The sequence below is a fragment of the Numenius arquata genome, chromosome 10 (genome assembly GCF_964106895.1).
Source record: "Numenius arquata chromosome 10, bNumArq3.hap1.1, whole genome shotgun sequence".
NCBI lineage: Eukaryota > Metazoa > Chordata > Aves > Charadriiformes > Scolopacidae > Numenius > Numenius arquata.
The window spans coordinates 48,858,138-48,884,958 of NC_133585.1; the positions used below are offsets into that span (position 1 = coordinate 48,858,138).

Sequence of the window (26,821 nt, forward strand, 5' to 3'; positions counted from 1 at the left end):
TTCAGCATTTTCACATTTCAAGCCATATAAAGGAGAACAAGATATATGGTGTGTCTGCCCCAGTTCAGCAGTGTGGGCTCTAACCAGACTCTGTAAATACACTCTCTTCTGCGTTGTTTCTAGCCACAGCAGTACTTTTCAAATTATGTATATTCTAAAATTCTCTCGGCAAAAGCAGTTTTCATGCTACAGTATTGCATTCAGGTCTGGAAGTGCTGCAAAAGATACTTTGCAATATGCTTCAAAGCCAGTTTGTTTTTTACAAGAGGAGTGAATGCCAAAGCTGGCAAGGCTTTGCTGTTGCAGTGGGAGACCCACTTTGACATCCACGTTTTTGCTTTTCCTTCAGGAAGTGTAAAAGGAGTCCCCGGGGGGGGGATGTGTGGCTGGTACCCTCACAACAGCGTGCGTTTTATATGCAAGCACGTAGGTGTGTTTAAATGCAGAGAGCGACATTCCAGTTGGATTTTATGTCATGAAGAGAGTGGATATGATTTATCAGAACTGCAGCAAGACACTCTCTCTCCCTCTCCGCCTTTGCTGGGCAAATAGCTGGCCGGCTCACAGCCCTCCAATCACCCGGGCTGTCGAGCCTCCACCCCTCAGCCTCCACCAACAGCTCTCACACCACCTACAGCTGGCTTTTTAAAGCAAATATTTTAATAAAATCACTTTCGGTCATTACTCTTCGATTTAAGACAGCAGAAGTTGGGGACTGGGTAAGAGGAGCAGAAGTTTGCCCAGCAGAAGTTGCTCTGAATCAGGTTTGTAATGAGGTTTACTGCTGAAAGGAGTAACCTGAAAGCAACATAGCTTATCGTAGGAACCTTTGCCTTTAACATATGTGCTTTTTGGGTGGCAAGAGCTGTGGTATGCAGTGTTGCGTTTAGTTTACATTACAGCATTATTGTGTCTCTGACGAAGTGCAAATTACAGTGGTAACATATAGGAGATGCAATTTATGTTTTCCTTCCCAGTCTGACTGGAAGTTGTTTCTTCTTTTGGATGATAAAGCTTTCTTTTTCCATTTTATACATGTCACATTTCTGTTACAGGTGCTGCTTTCCAATTTTCGGGCTTTCATTATTATTTAAATAATAATGAAACTCCTTTGCATATTCCAAGGCATTAGGAGTTTTGTGAAAGTCTTGGGCACAGCATCAACTTTTAGGACACTTGCAGTAAAATCATGTATTGTCTGTGCATGTGTGTGCACTCTGAATTCTTTTACTTTGATAATGCACTAGATCTAATAAATTCAACACTGCAATTTTGAATAAGGCTAAATGTACTTAAGAGCAAACAAAAATATTTGCATACAGTCTACAGATGGAAAATATAAAATATAAACTTTTACAGGTTTTTTTCAGGAAAATGAGGCTGAAGGAAGACTTTAAATTAATCTATATACAATCAGTATATATTTATATTTTCCCATTTTCAGTATGTTACAAATTTATTGGAGTCTTTTCTCTCTAATCTGTATGCTGTGTAAAATGTTAAACCACTGCAGCTAAAATTTATAGTATACAAATATATATTTATAATATATAATATTAGCTCAAAAATAGTTTAAAGTATCTTTAAGTTACTTTTGCTTCAGGAATCCTTAAACATACATCTCAATAACAGTAATAAAACTTTCTGAGGTTTTATATTGCTTTATAACAGTTGCTTTCCACGTGAGATTTTAAGGTTTTTATTAGCATTTTTAACAGAAAATTTTGTTGGGCAAGTTGTATGAGAACTGCAGCAAAACTTTGGGTTTTCCCACCTGTAGCTCGGGTTTGACGTGTACTAACTTAAACCACTTATTACATGTAATTAAATTAAAATGTTATTTTAATGGGAGAGTGTGATGATACACGATATGTTACTTTTTTGCTCCACTATCCACCTGCTTGTGGTTTTGTTTTGGCGGAGGAGGCTGTTGGGTTATTCTCACATGGAAAATACTTTGCAAAAATGTTAGATTTTACATGACTGTGAAGCAGCCAAAGGAATTTTGAAGATAAACGCAAACTTTGCGGCTGGAGACTTTGTCCCTTGCATTGTGTTTGTAGTTACAAGTTTTTTGGCACCAAACTTTTCCTGCTAGACGGGGGCTGACAGTAAACAACCGTTAAATGTTCCTGACCATCCATCTGAATGGAAGAGCTGGTGTGAACTACAAGGCTGAACTCATCCTCTTGAGTTAGCATTCAGATGCGTGGTGGTCAAGCAGTAAATTATCTGGTTTATAACTGGCCAGGAAAGACTGAAAGTAAGAAGCTGCTGTTTATCGGCAGCTACTGTAGAGAAAAAAAAACCCAAGCTAATAAAGAAAAAAAGGGATTGGAGAAATATCTGTGTTTACTCAGGTACTCTGACAAATACCGTGAATGTCCATTAGACATGAAGAAGCTTTTGGGGTTTTTTTCCCCCTGTGTTAGAGAAATCTGTCCAATTTCTTTCCTGTCTAAATGAAGCCCTCCTGCCCTGCCTGTCTCCTTGTTGCCTGTGGTTGAAGGGGTAAAACTGCAGCTGCAATGTGGACGGCATTGCGATTCTTTCTAGGAATGCCTTCAAGGAAGGAGGAGGCTCGAAAAGGGGCTGAACATTGGTCCTTAAATCTCAGGCGGTTGGAACTGGGGCTTCACTTTTTCAGAGGGCTGTTGGAGGCATATTCCGTGTTACAGAGTAATCTGTAGCTAAAGAAAACTCGGTCCAAAAGAGTCTTCAGAAGTGCAGTGACCCAGCGCACACAGAGCCAGGGAGCTGCCACCTCTGTTGTAGGCAGCAAAAGGACCGTGCCAAGGTCAGTGACAAATGGACTTCACAGGTGTTTGCTTGTGACAAATGTCTCTGTAAAGTAGACTTGACCGAAGTGGAGCCTAGCGCAGGGTTGAATGCGTGGGAGAAGCGACAGGTTGGGTCTGCTCCTCACCTTAATTTGGAATAACTGCACACTGCTGGTGAGCACAAGGGCATTTTCCTATGCTTAAACTCTGTATAAGATCAGGATTGAACCTTTACTCTTTTTAAAACTGCATGAATAGCTCAGCCCACCCTGACTGATCGTCCTTTCGGGCTACATGCCCAACGCTGGTGTATCCAAGTCTGCTCTAAGAAACGTGGGAGAGGTACCCCAGAGATGCTTCAGGAGCACTGTGAGCTCTGTCAGCAGGAGAGCATTAAGTGAGCTCACTGCCTTCTTGACCGATTACCCGATATATTACCAAAAACCTGGTTTCCCAAGCTGTCAAGTGTGCTTGCCCAGGAAGGGTCAGAGAAGAGCCAGCTGTGCAGGACCTTCGGCAGGGGTCTGGGCCAGTGGTCTGGGCTGGTGGCAGCAGAGGCCATAGTGGTCTGCTAGGACGAGGCAGGCTTAGGCTGCAGCTGGGAAAGGAAGAAGTAAAAAGGAACTTGTAGGAAAATACTAAGACCTGCTGGTCAAAAAGTAGGAGAAATAATTTTTTTTCTGTGTTCACTTACCCTACTTCATGTTCTTCTCTGTCCTAACCATAACCAGAAAAAAGGAAACATGAGATTTGCCCAATGGTGCTGGCACAGGAATAAGACCCTTTTTAAGAGCCTGTGGTTGCAGTCAGCGTAAGCGTATCTAGGACAATGCTGCCACCAAAAGGCACACCCGGCTGTTACCTTCTTTGCGCCTGTAGGTTGGTATTTGAGCACTTGGCCACAGCGTTACGGTAAGCTGTGCTTGTGAGTCACCGCGCGTCCGCACTGGGTCAGAGCCCAGGTTCTCTTGTGTTGGGCAACATGTTAAAGGATATAAGAAAGGTTACACTTGTCAGTGATTTCTGCAGACACCGTGTCACCACTTACCTATGTCCCTTGGTCCTGTGGAGGCCAAATATAAGCTCATCAGTTCTTCCTGCTGCACCTTCTTATCAAGTATGAAGTGATGAGTACTGGAGTGTTGGGATGTCTTGGCCAAATCTGAAAGGGACCTGTGTCTGAGGTACAACGCTGCACTTGGTACACAGCAACAGAAATTTTGAAGCAGTATGCATTGTTTATTACGCATAAGTGCATAGTAAGTATAGGAAACAACGTAACACGTTCTGGATTGCAGTGGTCGTACTGAAAGGATGCGTGTTCATCGAGTCCGTGTTAAGATGGATATACCTAAAAAGATATATTTCTTATGCATATGAGATTTATTTATATTTTTTTCAGACACAAAGTTTGTACACTGAACGTTGTTTCTGGTTGTGCTCCAGTTTTTAAAGGCTAAAGAAGGATGGGTGGGTTTGAGTCAGGACAGGTGTTTCATCGTACTGGCTTGCGGAAGCAAGGACCAGCCTCCTGTCCTCTCCACTAGAATCGGGGAAAGCAGAAGCAGAAAAAAACCCTCCTGTTTTGTCACGAGGATTCCTTCTCAGCAGAGAAAACCATCATATCACCCACCTGGCAAAGACAATAGATGACTTTACAGCCTTCAGGACTTCCTGTCCCAAATTGCAAAGGAGCAGAGCAATCTGAGAAGGCATTTGAATAACAAGTTTTGGAAACCGTCTAGTGTTCTCCGAGAAGAATGTCTCCTAGAATAGTTTTTCCTGTTAATGAAATACCAAATGAACTATCATTTGGCGGGGGGAGGGCAGAGTGACGTAATTCCTTAAAAAAATGCCGTGTTTCTGCAACATTGAAATAGCTAAGGGGAAGGGCATGGAGTCAGGAGAGTGTTACTGCCTGTCATCGTGGGCTACAGCCTAATGAGGAGTATGTTAATGTAGCATCCGAAGTGATTGCTACAGCTTCAAAAGTGTCATTATGGAAAAACACAGCGGCCTTGGGGAATGCTTGTTGAAGTACAGGCCAAGATAGACGAACCTGGCTTTGGGGGAGTGGGGTGCCTCAGCCTCAGGCCCAAAGAAAGGCTGCTCTTGCTGAAGAGTTCAGGAGGTGCAGCAGGGGATTTTGCCTGAGCAGTTCAATGTTGATTCCCCTCAGAAGAGCTTACGGATCTCTCCTGTCTGCCTACATGCGCATCGTCTTAGTTCTGAAGCTGTTGTGTGAAATCTCTTGGGAGCCTGGCGGGCTGAAAGGACTGCCTAATTGCAGCAGAGCTTTGGAAACCTGCCTGTCTTGCCTCCTTCCGCTGTCCTGGGGCAGCTGTCACCTATCTATTGGGCATTAAGCATCACTGCCCAGAGCTATGCAATTCCATTCACCATCCTTTATAAACTTCCCTTTCCTTGAAAGCGAATTAAGACTTTTTTTTTAAAGAATGTTCTTTGAAGACAGAAGTGGCATGTCTGAGTGCCACTTCCTGTCTACAGGAACAGGAAGAAAATGTTTCTGCATGGAGATCTCTCTCTTTTTCATACTCAAGGGGATTTTTTTTCAAGCGATCTCACATTCAGGATGTCAGTTCCCTTTGTTCTAGGATAAAATACTGCTAAGTGAGCTCTCCATCTTGATGCAAAGTCAAGTGGATTAGTGTTGATGGATTGAACTACTGTGAGTAGAAATGCTCCTTACTGGTCCAGGAAACTGGTACAGACCTGGAAGGAATCTCCCAGTAGAATATCTTCATCTAAATGAAAGAGATTCTCAGGTTCCAGGAGGGTTCCACTTAGCAAATCATGACCAGAGCATAGATATTTATGGTATGGCTTGCCCAAAAAATCAGTTTGGGGAGATGGCAGATGGTATTGCTTAATTCCTGCCAAACTCTTAATCATCAATACAATTCAAACAAATACTTAAAGAAAGACAGAACTTGTACACTAATGCTGCCTCTTTTTGTAGCCTTGGTGTTGGAGTTTGAGATCTTAAAAATCCTTATTTATGTTGGTGCTGTTCCTTATCTTAAAAGTCCTTATGATATATGAGATAGTAGATGACTGCTCTGGTTTTATTTTAGAAATGGTTAAGAAGTGGCCATTAGATAAACAGAAACAATTTCTTCTTTTTTACAGCAGTGTAGTAAACCTAAAGATAATGGATATCTTTCCTTGAGGAAATAAGTGCTAAATCTAAATTTAGGAATACTGAATCCCTAATTTGTTTCCTGGAGAAAAAGCACATGCCAACTTATTTAATGCAACAGAAGAGTGTAAATGTATTAATTAGTAGGTGTGATTGAAGTTCTTTATGCAAATATGTTTTTTCATCGTTTTTCACCAGTGCTGTGCCACCTTTTATGTACTGTAATAATTTCTTTTCTTTCAGAGCTCTACATCCACCATGTTGCCCTGTGGACCAGCCTTGTCTTTTATTCGGTGTCTGGTGCGGAAGAAGAACGTCAGTGGTGAAAGCCTTGAGGACTCCAAGTTGTGCCGATGCTTGTCGACGGTGGACCTTATCGCCCTGGGAGTAGGCAGTACTCTGGGCGCTGGCGTTTATGTCCTTGCTGGAGAAGTAGCCAAATCCGACTCTGGACCCAGCATCGTCATTTCTTTCCTCATCGCTGCGCTGGCATCTGTGATGGCGGGTCTCTGCTACGCCGAGTTCGGTGCTCGCGTCCCCAAGACTGGCTCTGCCTATTTGTATACTTATGTAACTGTCGGTGAACTGTGGGCTTTTATCACTGGTTGGAATCTCATTTTATCCTATGTTATAGGTAAGATTAACAGCGAACACTGGTCTCAAGGGCTTCTGAGACAGCAGATACAAGATACAGATTTGGGTCTGTGGTTCTTTTCTGTACTTAGCTACTATTGCTTTTTACTCCCGCTGGGATCAAAGAACGAAGGTATTTTGATTAGGTTATTTCCTCCTGTGCATCACCATTGTAAATATATTTTTTGAAAGATGCTTTTGCAAACAGTGTGTCTGCAGCAGCATGGACTGCAGACCTTGTATGAAAATAGTGTCAGACAGTTCAGGGATGATGCACAGCAATATACAGGATTTCTTTGCTGTCCTTGGTCAGGAGGAATAATTTCAGTAGCATCAGTAAGCGTATGTTTTTTGAGTATACACACAGCAAGGACATTTACAGGGACCCCATCGCTATAGTATCTCACTTCAAGAAAGTCATGAAGCTTAAGTACTAAATTTTACTATAACCTCATGCTAATTAAATGGTGTCCAATCATGTAACCCCATAAGATACAAAGTTGACCAGATCTTAATAATATTAATGCTTATATGGCAGATACTCAAATAACTATTTCAGTGCTTCAGCACAGACAACGTTTATTGATTCAACAATGTTTTCTTCCAGAGGTACATGTTCCAAGCATCCATTATGCAGGACTGTTGCCCAAATCACTACAAAATCAATATGCCCAAGTATTGTATTGAAGTGTATTTCATGATAGGAGAGTGGTAAAAATAAGGTTGTATTTAGCTGTGGCCACATAAGTGCCTTACCAGAGGAGAGTATTTCTCTTCAATACTGCCTCCAGTAATATACATCTTCCTATTGATTTTTTTGCTTTACTTCCAGGTGAATAAGCATTCCTTCCTGTTCTTTCTGGAACTGCTTTCTTACCTTGCTTTATATTGTTTAACATACACCATATTGTCAATTTAGAAAGAAGTGACTTCCAGAATGACATAAAATATAAATGATACAGTAATAATGTCTCCAATATTTTGGGAATAAGTGAGGTACAAATTTCTAAATTTTAGTCGTAGAATAATATGTTATCATTTATGCAGAAAAATTCCAAAATGTTAAAATCCTTCGGCAAAAAATAAATCACTGTTTTAACACAAGCTCTGCTCTTTAAAATGCAAGTAGCAACATGCTTAGTTTTATTTCCTAAACTCTAAATATACATGTATTTTATGAAGGTACATCAAGCGTGGCAAGAGCCTGGAGTGGCACCTTTGATGAACTTCTTGGAAAACAGATTGGTCATTTCTTCAGAACCTACTTCAAAATGAATTACTCTGGGCTAGCAGAGTATCCTGACTTCTTTGCTGTATTCCTTATATTGCTTTTATCAGGTGAGACACATACGTGACTTCATTTAGCGTGGTTGTGATGTCAGAGTGTTTCTCACAGAACAAAATGCTAAATTGTAGTTTGTGTTTAATGAGAAATACCTTTATAATGTCAGAGATGTTTAGATGTGCATATGCGTATTTACACAATGACTTGGGGAGTGAAATTTATATAATGTAATTTTCACGTGTACCCTCTTTTGTTTTGAAGATAAGAGATGAAATAATAACTTGTCAGTACCTTTTTTATACAGATTGATGATAACAGGAAAATTAACAGTTTTGTATGGTTTTTATGACTTTTATTACTGGTGAATGCTTTCAGAGGGACCTTGAGGTTAAACTGTAGTTTGGTAATGTGATGTGTTCTCCTTAAATCACACATTATGCATGTAGTGGGTATGCGTAAGGGGTTTTTTCCCCTCTAAATTGTTAACTTATTCAGTATAAAATAACCATTTCTAAGTCTTCAGGAGAATTGTCTAGAACTTGTTTGGTCTGAAGCGCACTCCAAGGTACTGGTACGGCCCAAGAGGCCGGTTTGAAGCCTTTCATGACTGCTCCACTCAGTTCTGTCTCTTTTACATCTTTACTCATGTATCGTGTTTTTAAATCGCAGAAATTGACACCAGCTTTTTGAGGGATTGGAAAGCCCAAAATTACTACCACTTATTTGCATGTTTGCATTTAACAATTGCTTTCCCCAAGGAAACATTCTTACCGCCACCAGGAGAGAAGGAAGCAGTATGTGTGTTTTACTTTCAAGTGTACGGTTTGTTTTCAGCCAGTTCTGCAAGCACTTCAGTATTCAGTAGAGGTCTTACTCAGATCTCAAATATTCGTTGTGTTTGGTCTCTCTTTAGATCAAACAACAGCAGAAACTTTTCTCCTCTGGAAGGTGAAATTGATAAGTTATATGGGTATAGCCTTCTGTTCTCTTATTCTGTTACGAGGAGTTTTTTTAGACTCACTAAAGAAAACATTTCCATTCAACTCCTAATGCCAAAATCAGTGGCCAGTGCATCCTAAACTTTTATTAGGTCTCTGTACATAAAAACATGAGCTCCTACAGTAGTAAACCTTAATTTATAGCTGTGCTTGTATATTCATTTCTTCCTTCTGCCTCTTTTGGTTTTGTTCATTTTACTGGGAAAAAAGTGAACAAAAAATACATAGGATGCTGAAGTCCTTGAAAAATGAGAACTGCATTATTTGAAAGATTTAGGATGTACCTACACTGTGAGTCACGTTGCAGTGTAGGTATTCCCAAGGTGACTCAGCACCCATACTTCCAGAAATTTTACCCAAAATTTTTGAGGTGGTTGTCATACGGCCACTAAAGTAAGCCACAAGAAACTAGCAAAAGTAGAATCTTGAGGAAGTTAATTGTACAACTTTAAGAGTAGAATATTACTCAAGTGCATTAATTTTGTAGAAGTTTTAAAAATAAATGCCTTGAGATTCAGAAGAATGTCATGCTTGCAAACAGAACATACTTTGTGAATTATCAGCATTAACAGTTGGTGTCTTTTGGTGTCCTGTGTCTGCACTTAGGAAGATCCAGGAGTTTCCTAGACCAGCTTTAGTCCAGCATCCTGCCAGGCTTGTGGTTCAGAGCTGCCTATGGGACCAGTTCAGACCCTTATGACTTCAGGAGCGATAGGACTGAATTTGGTATAGATGGAATGGACCTCTCGTTTTCACCTCCTCCAAAGGAAGGAGGAAAAAACCAATCTTTTGAAAAGCAGAGCACTCCACAAACCAAACTATAAAATGCTAGTGTACTGCCATCTTATATCTGTTTTCTCCATTGCCATTGCTGCTTCCTAACATCAGTAGCAGAGATTCTTGATAGAAGAGGAAATCTTTCTCCTGTGGTTCTCCACTGAGCTGCTGAATTTTCATTTCTGTCCTGTCTTTTCATCCTTGCTGTCATTTCTTCCTCACCTGTCTTGTGCTTGTGCTGCGAATTACCTCCCCAGGTCCCTGTGGAAAGCAGCTGAAGCACCAGTGAATTGACTGGTTGGGAGTCACCAGGGGCAGTGGGGATGGCTCAGGGCTCTGCAGGCTGAGCGTGATACAGTAATTGGATTCTGAACAGCACAAAGCTGCACCATAGGAGTAGCAGATAATGTTTCACAGAAAATGTTATGTGCTAAGCACAAGGGAAAGTCCACAGAAATCTGGTTTGTTTTTTTTATTTGTCCCTACAGAAAGGACTTAGAAAAACTGTACACACTGTGTTTCATACTGCATTAGGCTGATTGAGACACTGCGTTTTTCAGAGAAACTAAGCTAAAGAAAGCATACACCTATTTCCAGTAAAAATGCCATTGGTGAAGAAAACATGAGCAGCTCATGTGGTAACTTCTGTGCTATGATAAGATACCAAATATCTCATTAGCAGAGTTGGACGTTTTTTGGACGTTATCTTGAGAGGCTTAACATTTTCAGACTTAATCTCTAAATAATGAGGCAAAGTATGTGTGTGATCTTTGTGGAAACAGAGTGCAAAGAACCTGTGGAGGCTTTCCCATTGTATTTAATTTTTCCTGATCTGCTCACTACCTGCTCTTCCATTACACTGTTACTGCACTTACAGTTGTTACAAACCTAATGACACAGTAGGATTCTGATGGAATAACTTTCACATTGTTTAAATGCACTGCTCTGCAGCCTACGGCATGTGTATTTTGTATCAGACTTTTTTTCTAGAATCTCTACAAATCAGTGTTCATGAACAGGAGTTGTGTATTTCTTTTAAAGGTTTTATTAATGAGTTAGGAAATGGGACTCTCACTCTATGGTGGATATACCCCAAAAAACTTAGAGTGAACAGGTCACATTCTAAATCTAATAATTTTGATTATGTTACTAATCTAATGAGTAATTGTTCTGTACAGAATAGATCCTATCAATCTGTTTTCACTAAGCACAGAATTCTTTTACCTATTTTTGCTCCATTGCATAAAATAGAGGTATGAATTGGAATCTCAGAAAAGCAGTAAGTTACAATTGCTTAAAATACTTTTAAATACTTTCGAGAATATAATTAAAGAAGCTTCCTGTTTTATGGTTTCCAAAACCTTTGCCTATTGCCTTGCTGTCAAAGAGTATTGTAAATTGGTGCTACAGTTTTTTGAATGTATAAAATCTACTGCTGGTTTTTTTCATATTATTCACAGTAATTTGATGTATATCTTCTTTAAAATGCCATTTTATTAGTTTAAGAGACTATTCACATCTATAAAATATTTTTATTTTATAGGTCTTTTATCCTTTGGAGTAAAAGAATCTGCATGGGTGAATAAAATTTTCACTGCTATTAACATCTTGGTCCTGCTCTTCGTTATGATTTCTGGTTTTGTGAAAGGAAGTGTTGACAACTGGAAAATAAGTGAAGAATATCTCATAAACCTCACTGCAGTAACAGAGTAATTATGTTTTTTAAAAATCAATTCACTTGCTAATATTCCAAGCAATTTTCTGTTATACTTGTTTTTATGGCATTGCAGGTAACGTATCAACTAATAACTCTGTTGCTGGGAATGATGAACTTTTTATTCCCTTAAAAATAGTTTTTTATTTTCTTGTTTGTAGTTTCCTTTAAAAAAAAATCTTATTTCAATATTGTTGCCCGTAGCCATTTGAGAGGTTACTGGCTTCTCGTCCTTAAGCCATGTATTTACTGCAGTACGTGAGTATGACAGCAAGAGTTGCCTGTACCATTAGTGTTTTAATATGTCTTGCTGCAAACTGCGAAGTGAGTCAGATGGTAGTTATTGATTCGGGTATTCTTCCATTTGCTGTTATTTTTGTCTTTCTTACAAGCACCTATGTAAAAATGTCTTTTCGTGCAGTTTTGTAAAGCATTTTAACGTGTTTTTCAAGAGTGGTAAGAGAGGAGGATGCATGTGTTTGTCCTACCAATAATAAAAAAAATAACTTCTTTTTGTGCTGTACTGTTGTTCCTTATAGGAATTGCTCAGCCTTTGATAGTGTGACAAGTATATACGGGAGCGGTGGCTTCATGCCATATGGTTTCACAGGAACATTGGCTGGTGCTGCAACCTGTTTTTACGCTTTTGTAGGATTCGACTGCATTGCAACAACTGGTATAGTACTTATATGTCTGTCTATGTATGTATGTATAAGTGTACATGTACCACATGCTATTTTTGTAAAAAAAAATCCACACAAACAACATAACAGTCCATCTACTGGTTGTCCTTTGCTTTCTCCTAAACCTCCTTATGTCCATGTAGAATGAGGCTGAGTTCATTCTTGAATGTAGCTGTCGTTCTGGGAGGAAGGGGGAGTTTTTAATCATTTTATTCTTGTTCTAAAGAAATAATTTTTGCTTTCTAAGTCTGGGGAGTGCTTAGTATGCAATTCTTTCTGCCCAAGTCATATTAATCACCTGCTCACTTTCACAGTTCTCTGGGATGAGGTATCTCTCCTAAAAGCTGGCTTGAATATGGTTCTATGGTAGAATTCTATAATAGGGAATCATAGAATCATATGAGTACATTGAACTTATAGGTAAATAAACAGAAATGATGGGCTTTGAGTACTGTAAGTATAGAGTGTATTTTATGTCCTTTAGTTTACCTCTATTTTTAAATGCTGTTTCTGGCAACAAAATACTGAGCTTTGTTCTGTGTCACTAAGCTTTTTTTTATGCAGACTTTTAAAACTTCTATTACAGATACTATTCCCATGGCTTAGATTAACAAATGTCTTTGATGTTACCTTTTAAGGCCGAAGGTGGGAATGAAGAATTTTTGGCTTTTTTTTTTTTTTTTCATTTTTTTTCAGGAGAAGAGGTCAAGAATCCTCAGAAGGCCATACCCATAGGAATTGTGGTGTCCCTGCTTGTCTGCTTCATGGCCTATTTTGGGGTTTCAGCTGCACTGACACTCATGATGCCGTACTATCTACTAGATGAGAAAAGTCCTCTGCCAGTAGCATTTGAATACGTTGGATGGGGTCCTGCGAAATACGTCGTAGCAGTGGGATCGCTCTGTGCTTTATCCACAAGGTAAAGACATTGAAATACTAATTTTATTGGGAAAAGCTGGTGGATAGTGTATGACATTTAAATACATGTTCATGCATTCATTTTGAAGGCTCAGTTCATGCAAAGGATTAGCAATAAGTATTATAAGCATATTTTAAACTTAAGCAGGTCTTGATCACAGGAGGTGCGTTAATTTAAGTTCCTTTTTTAAACTGTACTGGTATTGAACTCTACCTCTTTGGCTTATTACCCAGAAGTTTTTTATTAAAATATATATTTTCAGACCTGCAAGTTATCTTTATTAACTGATAAAATAAAGCCCAGCCATTTTGTCCTTTGTTGCTGTCCATTCCCAATGACTCAGCCGCTTTATGGGCTCTGTGTATTTGCAGGCAAAATTGAAGAGATGATTAACTAGCTCCACTCCTCATCTTGGTTGCCTGTCTCTGTTTTCCTCCAGTAGCCAGTCTGTCTTCTGACATCATCCCTTCCTGTGGTTTCTGTGTGGGTATTTGAGATGTAGAAAATATGATAATTTATTCCCCTTTGTGAAACTGTGGATGTAACCTTACCTTAATGTGTTATTTTGATTAAAAAGATCAGGGAGGGTGTGATATATATTAATGTATGTTCATATATGTTACACCCGAATTCCAATGTTGTATAAAAACTTTCATAGAATAGAACATTGCTTGGTACTTGAATTTAGGAAAACGACATGCCTGTTTAAGCACTAATGCTGACAGTACTCTGATTTAACCCTGTAAGCATTACCTTGAACAAGATGAGCAGACTGACTGTGGGCAATGGTTTAAAGGAAAGGAGTATTTCGGTGTAGGAGGGGATAGGAAAAGGAAATAGTTCCAAAATTACATTAAAAGAGCTGTAAGGCTGACTGAAGAATGCCGGTTACACAGTTCATTCTGGGATTATAGTTATTTTCTATCTAGTTGTCCTGGTCCCCTCACTTTGGAGGGTTTCACTGAATTTTTCCTCCATATTTGTAAATGGTAAAAGTGATATATAAGCAAAAACTAGATTAAGGAAATTAATACTGGAAAACAATGGGAATGGTAAAACGCTTTTACCAGTGTCTTCTGAAGAATTATATTTACTCATATGGAGAGGTTATTCTTTCAGTCTGTTGACTGATGTCAGTTTAGAACAAAACATGGGGAATTGTATTTCATTTTCCTCAGTCTAGAGGTATAATTAAGAAAAAAAGTTGTCATCATTGCTTTTGGCTGTATAGTTACCTCTTATTATGTTACGTCATGAACTTGTTTTCTCAGGGTAAAGATGTTTGTTACTTCCATTGTTTAAGTGAATGTACTTAAAGAGGGGTAGCATAAATAAATTTTACAAAGCCACAACAGGAAAAAAAATGGGCAGTGGGTTTTAACAGTATCCTCATTTGAAAAATAAATTGTCATCCTGATTTAGGAAACATTCTTTTTTGGAAGGGACATTCATACATCAAAATCAGTTCCTGTGCAATGAAACTTATTTCACATGTGTCTAACCTCAGCGCTTGTGGCTCACGAGCGTTACTGGAGGTACTTAGCATCTGTGGTATGTAAAAGCTGTGCCTTCTGTAAGTGAAACAGTCGATTCCCTAAATTAAGAAAGGCAACCATTCACCTGGTTAAAAACTAGCGCATGCTTGCTGCAGAGGTTATACTGCCTGTGATTTTGCCTTTTGTCCTTTCAATGTTTTTGGTTTTCTTAATCACAGTTATTTTGCTTTGAGGGAAAGAGACCACCTAATTTAAGAAATATGTTTAAAAAGAGCTTCCAAGATATCAACAGTTTAAAAGCTTTCTGTGTCCTGCTAATAACAAATTTAAATTAATTAGCTTTACTTCATCAAAAAAATGAAACAATCTTAATGAAGCTTCGCTAGAGGTGCTTTAATCAAAAGAAATAATGTGCCCCAGTATAACTGTATGGTGCTTACTTTGAATTCCTGTAAATCAGCAGCCTCACATGGAAATGTGGAGTGTAAGAGATGCTGCTAATGCTTATCGATTTGCTGCTGCTGACTGACAGACTTTCCCCAGGAATACTAAAGCTTAATTGCACAGTTAGTGGGACCTGGAACATGTTCCTGATCCGCTAATACCCAAGAACTACAGTGATGGCAACAGTTATTTTGCTAATCTGAATTTTCTCTGATGAAGCAATTCTATTACCTAAATGTAAAAAAAAAAAAAAAAAAAGAGGCAAAAAAAAGCTATTGACTTTACAGTAAAAGAAATTTCTGTTTGTGTCTGATCTGTAGTATCTTGGGCTATGGGGCTTTCTGGTGTTGTCTTACAATCATAAATTTTGTTTCTATACATGCCATTAATTAACATTGTTGATCTTGTCCATGATACAACTCTGCATGAACTGTGTTTGCCATGTTGCATGTGTTTGCTTTTTACTCAGTCTTCTTGGATCCATTTTCCCAATGCCTCGTGTAATCTATGCTATGGCGAAGGATGGGTTGCTTTTCAAATGTCTAGCTCAAATCAATTCCAAAACGAAGACCCCACTAGTTGCTACTCTCTCGTCGGGTGCAGTAGCAGGTGAGACTAAGAGTTGATCCTTGTAAAGAAAGGTGCACTGCTAAACGCGTTGCAGATATGGAAATAAACCACTGTTGTGCAGCTTTGATTTGCTTGGGCCTGAAATGATCAAATCGGATTGTCGCCAGGTAAAGTAGGCTACCTGTAAAACTTTTCTCTACCACAGATTTTGTATTTGTTGGTTAATCTCCAGCGCTTTCAAAGCCTAGGTTCAAAATAAACAACAACCCAAACCCAAGAACATCAGTCAGTCAACCAAACCAAAAAGCAAGAGCAGCAACACAGAGCCTAAACCAAAACCATACCTAAACCCATTAACTCTTCCAAGCTTTCTTTTTTTGTGTAGTTGGGTTTACCGGTAAAGCATTGTGCTTTTAATAACCTGTATTTGAACTATACATTTTTCTGTTCTAGTCTTCTCGGCTCTATGTTCCCTTTGCCCCGAATTCTGTTTGCCATGGCACGCGATGGTTTACTCTTTAGTTTTCTTGCCAAAGTGAGTAAGAGGCAGGCACCAGTTTCTGCCACCTTGACGGCAGGGGTCATCTCTGGTAAGCTCTCAAAGCCCGTGTTACTTGAAACTGAGATTTAAACACTCTATGCACGTGCATGGTACTTTGTATTTTTGAAAGGGGCTGCTTGTTAACTTCCCTTGCATGTACGATGGGAATAAAATTACCAAGTAATCAAAAGGTGTAAGATCTCCAGATCATGCCAATCATGGTGGTGGTGATGTCCTTAATGTCACAGAATTCAAAATGATTTTTTTTTTAAATTCTTTTAATATTGGCCTCTTGTGTTGTGAATGAGCTTGTTACTTAATCTGGGTCCCTTAGGCTGATGCTTTACTCACAGGGTTTCCTTGTCTGATGTACACCTATATATTTATGGCATCTATAAGGGGGGGAAATAACAGTCACAATTTTTATTATGAGACACGAGAAAAAAATTCTATATTTGCAACAGGATCAACTTTTATGTAAAATACAAAGATTTTTGAATTTTCTTCTAAAGAAAAACTATTCTGTTTTTGTATAGGCTTACCAAATTGCAGTTGAGGAGTATGTGTGTGTGTTGGGGGGTTGTATCCCCATATATGTATGCACATACATGCCCACATATATTTTAGCAAAACAGCATTTTGGGAGCTGTTGCCAAGGAATTTTTAACATACAGCTCTTTCACTTTTGTCCATATTTCTTGCAGGGCTACATGTAGTTGTGCCCAAATTTCATTGTCATTTCAGTGGGACGTCTCATTACCCACAAAAACTGGGAGCTCTAGAAGTATGTAACTCAAAGGCAAATAAATAAGTCTTAAAAGTAATTAAAATATGAAACACGTGCCTTATAACATTTAGCAACCCTGGCTAAAATTGATGTCAGAATATTTACATTACTGAGATGTAAATATTATTATTTATAGTCAGGGTCGTCCTCAGATGTCACAAGACTGGAGCTGGTCACACTGTGTAGTTGACAATGATGTGGGAAGGCACAGTCATTGTCCGGGTAGTTCCCACCTGAAGCATTATTAGCAGTTCCCTTTTCTTTGGTCAGAATACAAATACAAATTATTGCTTAGAATTACTTTTCTTGTTTTGACTATATTATTTGAATTTATGTTATCGACTTTTTCCCCTATAATAATTGGGAAGCGCAGTTATGTGGGATGAAATGAACATCTTTATGAAAGAAGCAGTAATGACGAGGAGAAAGAAAACCATGTTACTGATAAAAGTTATACAGCCCTGACTGTAGCTATGCAGCAGCCGCCACTTGGGTTGCTTTTAGGCAGTTTAGGGAATTTGATATGTCAAGAGCTGGCCTGAAGACAGCTTTATGTACTGCTGGAGAAGGAGAAATTTCTTCTTCTGTTTTTAAAAAGATGCATATTTGGTAACTTGTGGTCATAAAGAGTTTTGCCAGAAGGGTTACGGATGTATGACACAGCTTATATTACCTGACTTTTCTATTCATTCATAGCACGCGTAGTTTCATAGCTTTAAAAAATGTTAAGAAAATAGATGTTTGGCCCCTTAATTATAGTTATCGGGTCAAGACTCCAGCTGAGGCGATTGTCACATGCTATTAATGTGACTCACCTTTTCACATGTGGTAATCGCCATTGCTAGAACTCTGCACATAGTGAAATGTTTTGGTGTCAGTCCAAGGTTTCTTCGCCATAAATTGATCTACCGTTGTTCCTTACAATTGGAGTCGAATTAAGAGAGGTGGAAAAGCAAATCTGTGTCTTTTTTTCCTCTTAGTCAGAAACTTACAGGAATTTTTCAGTTTGGTTCTAATGTAAAAGAATGTTCTGGGCCACAAGTAGCCTTTGGAAGACAGGATTAAAAATTAAATACAGCTTTTGGACATGAGGTTATAGTAGGTTCAGTTGTTCCTCAGCTTTGTTAACCCATGCTTTTCTGAGCATGCAAAGCAGTGAGGTATTCAGAAATCTACCCTGTAAATGACTTCTTGGATTTAGGAGCATCCACTGTCATTAAAGAAAACGGGATGGTCTTCCTTCCTTCATTGGAAAAGGAGACCCACGGGTGAAATAAACTGTCTGCAACACAGCAGTCTTGTTTTCAGAAAATCACATTTTGCTTTCTCCTTTGGGATCAAGTACAAGGGGAATGTGTGTTTGTGCACTTATACACCTGTCTACAAATGTATTAACAAACACGTAACCTAAGTGTTATGTATAAGTATTTCTGAATATAGAAAAAATTGTGTGTGTATATACATAAAGTGTATAAAGGCTATGTTTAATACTTTCTTTTGATGTTGAGATTACTGGTGATTCAAAAGATTAAGTATTTTTAGATTATTTCTGCATCTCAATAATGTTAATAAAATTCAAAAATTTGAAGAGGTTCTTTCACCACATATATTTCAGATCAATTAGCATTAGCCTTTCATTTAGTGATGGCTTGTGCTAATTTCTTTATGAGCTACATGTGTCTGTGTGACATCCCAGCATCTCCAAAAGAATGTGGCATTAGCTTTTATAAACACAAAAACTGTTACAATCACTCTCATGGAATTTTCTGCCTCTGATTTCAGTGATCTTAAGAATATTAATTCCTGTGAGATTTTGCTGGCCTCTCCTAGAAGGCCACTTAAACATAACTTCTTTTTTAGTAAGATAATCAATTTTAAAAAAAACCCACAAAACTATTTTATTCGACACAACTCCTGGAAGTCCTCTTTACGTAGAACTCTTTCTCAGCTCAGCACCAATTTTACATACCGGTGACTTACTGGGTTGGATCATTTTTCCCCAGTTTTGCAGTGGGATCCATCCTCTCAGCTTTGGTGAGATTCTGGTGCAGGATCTGAACCTTATTCTCTAAAAATTTATTTTTAATGAGGCCCCAATTCAACAAGCCATGTGTGCAAGTACCTGTGTCCAAATAAGTCCAATATGAATTGTTTGATTCTGCAGCATGACTGTAGGGCTCACCAATGCATATCTATATGAATGAGATTTCCAACTGTAGGGAATTAGGTTTGGGAATGTTGGCGATGACTTAAAAAGTGTCTTTTTAAGGATTACCGTGATTTCACTCAGATTGCTGTCAGAAAAGCAATGTATAGCTACACTGCAGATTGATTTTAAAATCTTAGCTCTTAATATGTGTTAATATTGATCTTAGAACTTAAGGTTGGACACAGTGATCTTAAAGGTCTTTTCCAACCTAAATGATTCTACGATTCTGTATTAGTCTCAGACAAATTTTGCATTTTCTTTTATTTTCTTTTTTAGCTGTAATGGCATTTCTGTTTGACCTTAAGGCGTTAGTGGACATGATGTCTATTGGTACACTTCTCGCTTATTCACTCGTGGCAACCTGTGTTCTCATTCTTAGGTGAGTCGAAAACATCCTGTGCTTTACTTTGTGTTGGTCGGTATATAAACAGAAGTGCTAGATAGCCAAATGTTTAAAAATTAGCTGTATACATATAAATGATTACTAAGGAGCAGTGACCCATCAAAGAAACCAATAACATACTGTCCTATCAGTATAGCAGTTAGTTAAGTCAAAGCTTCATGTGAAATCTAGACACTTTTTATTTTCCAGAAGATGTACTGGTCTCCAAGCATTAGTCCCAAAGGTACCAGATGTAAGCTTGTGTACTAAATTCAGTGGGTGGTATTTTGATGGGAATACAATCTGTGCTGTACATCAGGCCTATGACGTAGTGGGGCCTATATGCGACAGGTGTAGATGTTCATAGGATGAAAAATTATTGCTTTGTATCGCCCTGGTCAGAAATGTAAGACCAGACAAGTGTTTCAAGACGTGGCAGCCCTAGAAGAGAGTGCAAATATTATCTCTAAATGAGTGAAATTATAACTACTTGTCAGTAAAACTCTGGTATCTGTTCTGTTTGTAAAGCTACGGAATAATATTGATACAGTGGTAGCTATAGCTCACTTCATTATGTATTGCTCTTTTTCACTTAAGAAGTCAGGCTGTATTGCTTAATGCTAAGTAATTAACTTTGAAAAGTGTTAACAGCTTAAATTCAGCTCAAATTCAATGTTGCAATAATTTCCACTTTAAAAGAGACGACTGTTTTATCCCATAGTGACTTATTTAACATATGTATTTTTAGCAATAAACTAAATCAAAGCAGATGTAAAATTTCAGTTTACGCCAGTTAGCGGACCTCTTACAGTACAGGAAGCAAGTCAGAAAGAAGTTCCCGTACCCTTTCCCTGCCATTGACCACCAGACCCTGTCCCCTCTCTTTGTGTGAGACTCGTCATTTATCTGACCCGTTGGTGCATTCACGTGGCTTAAAAAACTGCCCCAAAAAATCCCCAGACAAACACAGCAAAAAAGTGAGTTGCCAAAGTTCATTTATATATGATAGTGACTAATAATATATGCCATTGCAATGCAGTTATAAATTGAAAAATTCTAAATCTTTACTGCAAATAATTTAGAGTCCTAGAGTCATATTGCTTCAAATCCCAAAGTAAGCTTAATTTTTTTATTATCCTGTTTATTTTATGCATAGGTACCAACCCAGTTTAAGCTACGAGCAACCGAAATATTCTCCAGAAAAAGCAGCTTTGGCTGCATCTGAAAGGGACTCTGCAGTGAGTGAATCACAGATAAATATGATACAAAAGAATCACTTCAGTCTGCAGGCCCTGATTAATCCATCCAGTTTACCTACCGAGCAGACTGCAACTACCGTTAACTTCTTGGTGGGTCTCTTAGGTAAGCGTTCAGCTGTCCAAACTCCTATAACGCATTAACATAAATAATGGCATTTTATTAAAGACAGAATTAAAAATCCAGTGATAACACGCCTTCTTTCAGTCGTAATTAATGTGACATTCTGCAGAATGCTTTTATACTTCTTGCTGGATCTAATCTGTAGTCTACTATATTTTCCTTTAATTAAACATTTCCATGATAACATTTCATACCGAAGACCTGCTGTCATTCTTCTTAAAAGTCATGTCCTCGTCAATGCAGAGAAAAAGTGACCTCTTTCCCATTTCCATCATTTCGTTTTTCACACAGCTTTCTTGGTTTGTGGCTTGAGTGTCCTCACTACTTACGGGATTGATTTCATTGCTAACTTGGAGCCCTGGAGTATTGGCCTTCTCGCTGTGTTGGTGGCATCCTTCGTAGTTGTCATCCTCCTCATCCAAAGGCAGCCTCAGAACCAGCAGAAAGTGGCCTTTATGGTGAATAACATAATCTCTGTGCTATTCTTTAATGAGAGGTGTGGATGGATTCTAATAAGTGGGAGAGGGGCAGAGAGAGAGATGGTCCTTTTTCAGGCAGTCTTTCATGACTGCATTGCCACTATTGCAGGTTTTTTGGTGAAGGTGAGGGTAGCAGATGCTCACATCTGCTGATGGACTGAATCATGGACATGTGCAGTCTGGTCCAGATCATCTCAGGACCAGAGAAAGGGTTTCATTGCCCACAGACTGAGAAGTGTGACACGTATCGGAGCATGTATTGGAGAAAGTGGCTGTACTACTGATGTTGGTGTGAACAGCTGCTTTTACAGCTAGTGGATCTGACAGCCCGGCATGGGCTGCAGCACCAGCTCCTACACAGGCTGAGAGAGTTGGGGTTGTTCAGCCTGGAGATGAGAAGGCTCCAGGGAGACCTTATAGCCCCTTCCAGTACCTAAAGGGGGCTACAGGAAGCCCCGAGAGGTGATCGTCCCCCTGTACTCGGCACTGGTGAGACCCCACCTCGAGTACTGTGTCCAGTTTTGGGCCCCCTACCACAAGAGGGACATTGAGGTGCTGGAGCGGGTCCAGAGAAGGGCAACGAAGCTGGTGAGGGGTCTGGAGCACAAGTCTTATGAGGAGAGGCTGAGGGAGCTGGGGTTGTTCAGTCTGGGGAAGAGGAGACTGAGGGGAGACCTTATTGTTCTGTACAAGTACCTGAAAGGAGGCTGTAGAGAGACGGGGGTCGGTCTCTTCTCCCAAGTCACAGATGATAGGACAAGGGGTAATGGCTTCAAGTTGCGCCAGGGGAAGTTCAGGTTGGATATTAGGAAACATTTCTTTACTGAAAGGGTTATCAGGCATTGGAATGGGCTGCCCAGGGAGGTGGTGGAGTCACCATCCCTGGAGGTATTTAAGAAACGTGTAGACATGGTTCTTCAGGGCATGCTCTAGTGTCCAAGATTACTGGTTTGTGGTGGGGTGCTGTGTGGGTGGGTGATGGTTTTTGGTTTGGTTGTTGTGTTGTGTGTTCAGGTGGTGGGTGGTGGTTTTGTTTGTGGTGTTTGTGGTTTTTTTTTTTTGTTTTTTTTTTTTTTTTTTACTGTTGGTTGGACTCGATGATCTCTGAGGTCCCTTCCAACCACTACGATTCTGATTCTGATTCTGATTCTGAAATATGTGGGTGGGGGGACTCTTTATGAGCGAGTGTAGCCATAGGTCAGGGGGTAATGGTTTTAAACTGAAAGAGGATAGATTTAGATTAGATATTAGGAAGAAATTCTTTCCTGTGAGGGTGGTGAGACACAGGAACAGGTTGCCCAGAGAAGCTGTGGATGAACCATCCCTGGAGGTGTTCAAGGCCAGGCTGGATGGGGCTTTGAGCAACCTGGTCTAGTGGGAGGTGTCCCTGCCCATGGCAGGGGGCTTGGAACTTGATGATCTTTGAGGTCCCTTCCAACCCAAACCATTCTATGACTCTAGGTATTTTTTTTAGACACACCCCAAAGCGCACATAGTTGAGACCCAAGTAATTATAGATCTCAATTTAATCACTTAGAAACTAGAAGATTTTTCAGAAACTGGTTCGTGTGCAGTCACTTGTCTGTGTTGGGTGCAGTGGTTTGGACCACAATACAGTTTGTACCTCCCAGAGTATAGGCTTTTCATTTTGAGCTTTCACTTAACGTTCTAAGTTCAGTTATTTAATGGAGTATTTAATGGAAATCAATGAAGTATACTGAGGAAGGTCAAGGAATCTGGTGGAGTTGTGGAGGGGCAATTCAGAAAGAAGGAATATATAAAAATATACAAATAATATTTTTCAGCTGTAGATTCAGGAATTCATTAGTATATGTTCAGCACAAACAGGAATGTTTTTCTTCACAGCCTTAGAGAATGTTTTTAAAATAATTTATTTTAAAAGTTTAAGATACGTAGAAACCAGTGGTTAAACTTAGTGAGAAAGAAAAACCTCAGTATATTTCAAGAAGAAAATTTTCCTATTCTTTTTAGTGCGTAGATGTGTCACCTCTGGCTTGTGTTGTGAACTGAAGTGTGACATGCAAGAAATGACGTTTAATGCCACAGACATATTAAATATTTTCTTTTAGGTTCCACTATTGCCATTTTTGCCATCATTCAGTATCCTGGTAAATATTTACTTGATGGTACAATTAAGTGGAGACACTTGGATCAGATTTAGCTTCTGGATGGCATTTGGTAGGTGTTTCCGTTCATTTCAATCACCTCTTACGTCAGGCCTGATGATTCCCATCTTAGAACATTTTATTCTCTTCCTTTAAATACTTGAACAAAAGTCTGTGTTTTACTAAGTCATCTGATATTTCTGATCAAAACAAGAGAATGCCTTAGAAAGGGTATTTAAATGCAGTCAAAATTGTAAACACAGTTTTGAGGTAATAGAAAGATAGGACTAATTCCAATAAGCCACAATTTTTATTTCCTAATAAGTATAGCTAAAATTTTGCAGAGACCTGTTTGTAACAGTTTTCTTCCCAGAACATCAGTCATTCTCCTTTAAGATATGGAAAATTGTATTAATTCCATCTAGACATGAATTAAGAGATAGTAGTTCCCATGACCTGTTAGAGCATTCAATTATGCAAAAATGATGCACTGTGGTTTTAGTGCCTGCACTTTCCATAGGAACAGGGAAGACTTGAAGCCTCTAGTTCAGATACCTGAAGAAGAAACTTGTTTTGGAAAATATGTTCAGGCAGAGAGTAATAACTAGCTACTTCTTGATGCACTACTTGCCTGAAAACCCCATTAACTTCTCTTTTTCCCTTTCGGAAGGTTTCCTCATTTACTTTGCTTATGGCATCAGGCACAGCCTTGAAGGTCATCGTGGCGATGGGGATGACGATTCTTGTTCAGAAAACAGTGGGTTGCAAGAAAAGAACCCTGTGGAAGAAGTGGATGAACCTGAAAATGCAGATGAAAGTGACCAGTTTCTTGCACATGAAAGGACAAGTGAATGTTAATCTATGCAAACATACAAGCCTTTTAAACCTTTAATTGACATTTTACTTGCAGACTGAAATTTCAAAAGCTTTCTGCCAACATTGTGCCTCTTGAAAGTGTTTACTACAAGGCCTGGCTGATATTTTGGACAAGCTGCTAATCCATCTTCATCATTTCAGAACTGACAGCATGGAGATTAATATTTAAATTAAAAAACAAACAAGAGAAATACCCTCTGGCAAGGCAAAATTTGGATGCATTGTTTGAACTGTCCAAAATCACTGGCAATCACAAAATATGAAGAATTTTAGAGCTGCCTGCAAGAAGTTATGAATATTTGACACCGCATTGTGAACACAAGTACCTTTCGTACCTTCTCCTTATCCCTGTTAACGTGTTTTGGTGACAATCTAATGGCTCTCTTTTTTCTACAGAAGTAACTCTTACAGGAGATAAATTGCAGACAGGCCTGGAAAGTATTTGCAAAATGAAGGGTAATTGCACAGATCTGATACTTTGCAAAAAGTAGAGGATTGTATATGTATATAAAAAGAAATAATTGCTTACCCTTACTAATCAGTAGTCACGGAGAATTCAAACAGTGAAGAAACTTCAAAGGCTTTTAGTCCCTTTAAATAGTATTCAAGATTTCTTCTTACGTGAATTCAGAGATGCTGTGTGTACAAAATCATACTCCCCAAAGGAGTTATGTTGTTTTCTGCAAAAGCATCTGGGAAATAATCTGTTGGTCAAAGTATTGACAGTGACATTTGCATGTGATTTAGCAAGCATTGTGTTTTTGATTCCAGAAGGGCCAGGATTTTATCCCTGACTACATAGTTTGGTACTTATATCCAGCAGTCATCAAGTTTTCCTCCTTAATACTTATTTATTTCTCCTATACTTTCTTCTCTATCATGTGGCAGAGCTGATATTTCTGAGATTAGTTGTTACACGTTGTTTCTCCTCAGAAAAATTAATGCACAAAATCCCAACCACCTTTGCAGATGGAAGGGGAGGATAAAAAACCAGAGGCTCAGGCTGTGGAAAAAATCCTCATCAAAAGAGTATTTCAGTGCTTCTCTAAGCCTTAAACATGTGTTAGCACAGCAGTTTTCCACAAGCCAAGCCTACACCCACAAATCCATTCATGTGGGTAGGACGACCAAATGCTAATTTATGTAAAGTACCAAACTGTTGCAGCAGTGCTGGGTGAACAACTGTTTTAAAGCGAATGAAAATGGAAGCTGTTCTTCTTTCAACAGAAAAGTCATGTTACCTGTCAAAGGCAACCAGATATTTTAATCACTTTTTCTCAGTGAGAAGTAGGCTCAAGTCCCATGATGGATTCCAGAATATGAAGTTATTTTGCAAGAATGTATTTATAAGAATAGCTTCCCTAAAGTAAGAACTGTCTTGGACTTTGTCATGGAGAGTTGCGATCTGTTGCTGGTACTAATCATTGGTACTAATCTCTTGTTGTTAGGTATAAAAACTTTAGGTCCCATGAGAGCTATGTTGGCTGACAGTGAAAAGCACCTTACTTTTTATAATAGCTGGAATTTCACCAAAAAAAAAGAAAAAAAAAAAAGAAGAAAAGAAAAAGAAACTAGTTAAGCTGCTTCTGTTTCTCTCCTTTTCCACAGCAATAGATTTGCGCTTTTTCATCTTAAAATGACTCCTGTTGTTCTAAGAGAGTAACGTGCCTAAACGTTAAAGGGCAGAAGGAGAAGCGCTTCTTGACAGAGAACCCTTCACTGGACTGATACTCCACCGTGGAGCAGGTCTTAGGTTTTCAGCCTGATCCTTTTCTTCTCAGCTTGAACTGGGAGGAGAGGGTCCTGCGGTGCTGGCACCAGCGAGCGGGTCGATGTGTGCTGGTGTACCAGTGGCCTCTACTGGCTGCTCAGCATTAGGAGTAGCAATCGGAAAATTCGTTTAAATAGGTAAAACACCTACCTCTTAACCCAGGTTCCAGCATATACATCCTCTAACTGCACCTGCTCTTGTCCTAAGGACTGTTCTAGTGACTGGCGGTCCTTAAAAATGGATGAGACGCAGAGGATGAGGAGAAACTATAGGGTAGGTGGCAATGGGATACTGATTTTTAATAAATCGTACTCCATCCAGAATTGATCAGAAGTTATAGCCATTTGTTTCCAAAATTCATCATTGCTTACAAGACGCTATTAAAGGAAAGCTCATATCTGAGCTTTTGCACCACGTCTTTACAAGCCTGCAGTGAAACACAGCTCTTTGAAGACTCCTTCCACGCCTGGGGGTGTGGGAAGCAGAGCCTGATGTTTTCCCTCTGGGTGCTGATGCGGCAGAGCAGGCGAGCCAGGCTCCCGAGATGCAAACTGCTGCTCTTTCGGGATGTGCAACGGAAGACCCCGTTCCCTCCCAAGGCCATCATATAGAATGTGTGTGTGTGTGTCTGTGTTTGCATCTGTCTGACATTAGCCCATAGTGATTTTGATGTACTGATTAAAATAATGTCTATACTGCACTGGAATTTTCCTTTGAAGGGATACTGTCAATGTAATAAACTTCTGACTGAAGCAAGTGCCAGCTAAAGCTTCTGGAGATACAGAAATTAAATCTTCCAGTTTATTTGGAC

At 39.2% G+C, this 26,821-nt stretch overlaps 1 protein-coding gene across 2 annotated transcripts; it reads left to right on the forward strand.

Moving 5' to 3' along the window:
* The first annotated feature begins 645 nt into the window (after nt 1–645).
* Nucleotides 646–25,770, forward strand: SLC7A2 (solute carrier family 7 member 2). 2 transcript variants are annotated; one of them, XM_074154263.1, is made up of 12 exons: nt 646–764; nt 6,184–6,574; nt 7,756–7,911; nt 11,177–11,342; nt 11,887–12,023; nt 12,727–12,949; nt 15,913–16,049; nt 19,273–19,375; nt 20,535–20,740; nt 21,050–21,216; nt 23,328–23,436; nt 24,034–25,770. In XM_074154263.1, exons 2-12 carry the CDS (start codon nt 6,199–6,201, stop codon nt 24,219–24,221), a joined length of 1,968 nt encoding a protein of 655 aa, XP_074010364.1. In that variant the 5' UTR covers nt 646–764; nt 6,184–6,198; the 3' UTR covers nt 24,222–25,770. The 2 variants fall into 2 exon arrangements, with proteins under 2 accessions (XP_074010364.1, XP_074010366.1); XM_074154265.1 differs by lacking the exon at nt 15,913–16,049 and adding an exon at nt 15,359–15,498 and having other exon boundaries at nt 663–764.
* The last annotated feature ends 1,051 nt before the right edge of the window (nt 25,771–26,821 follow it).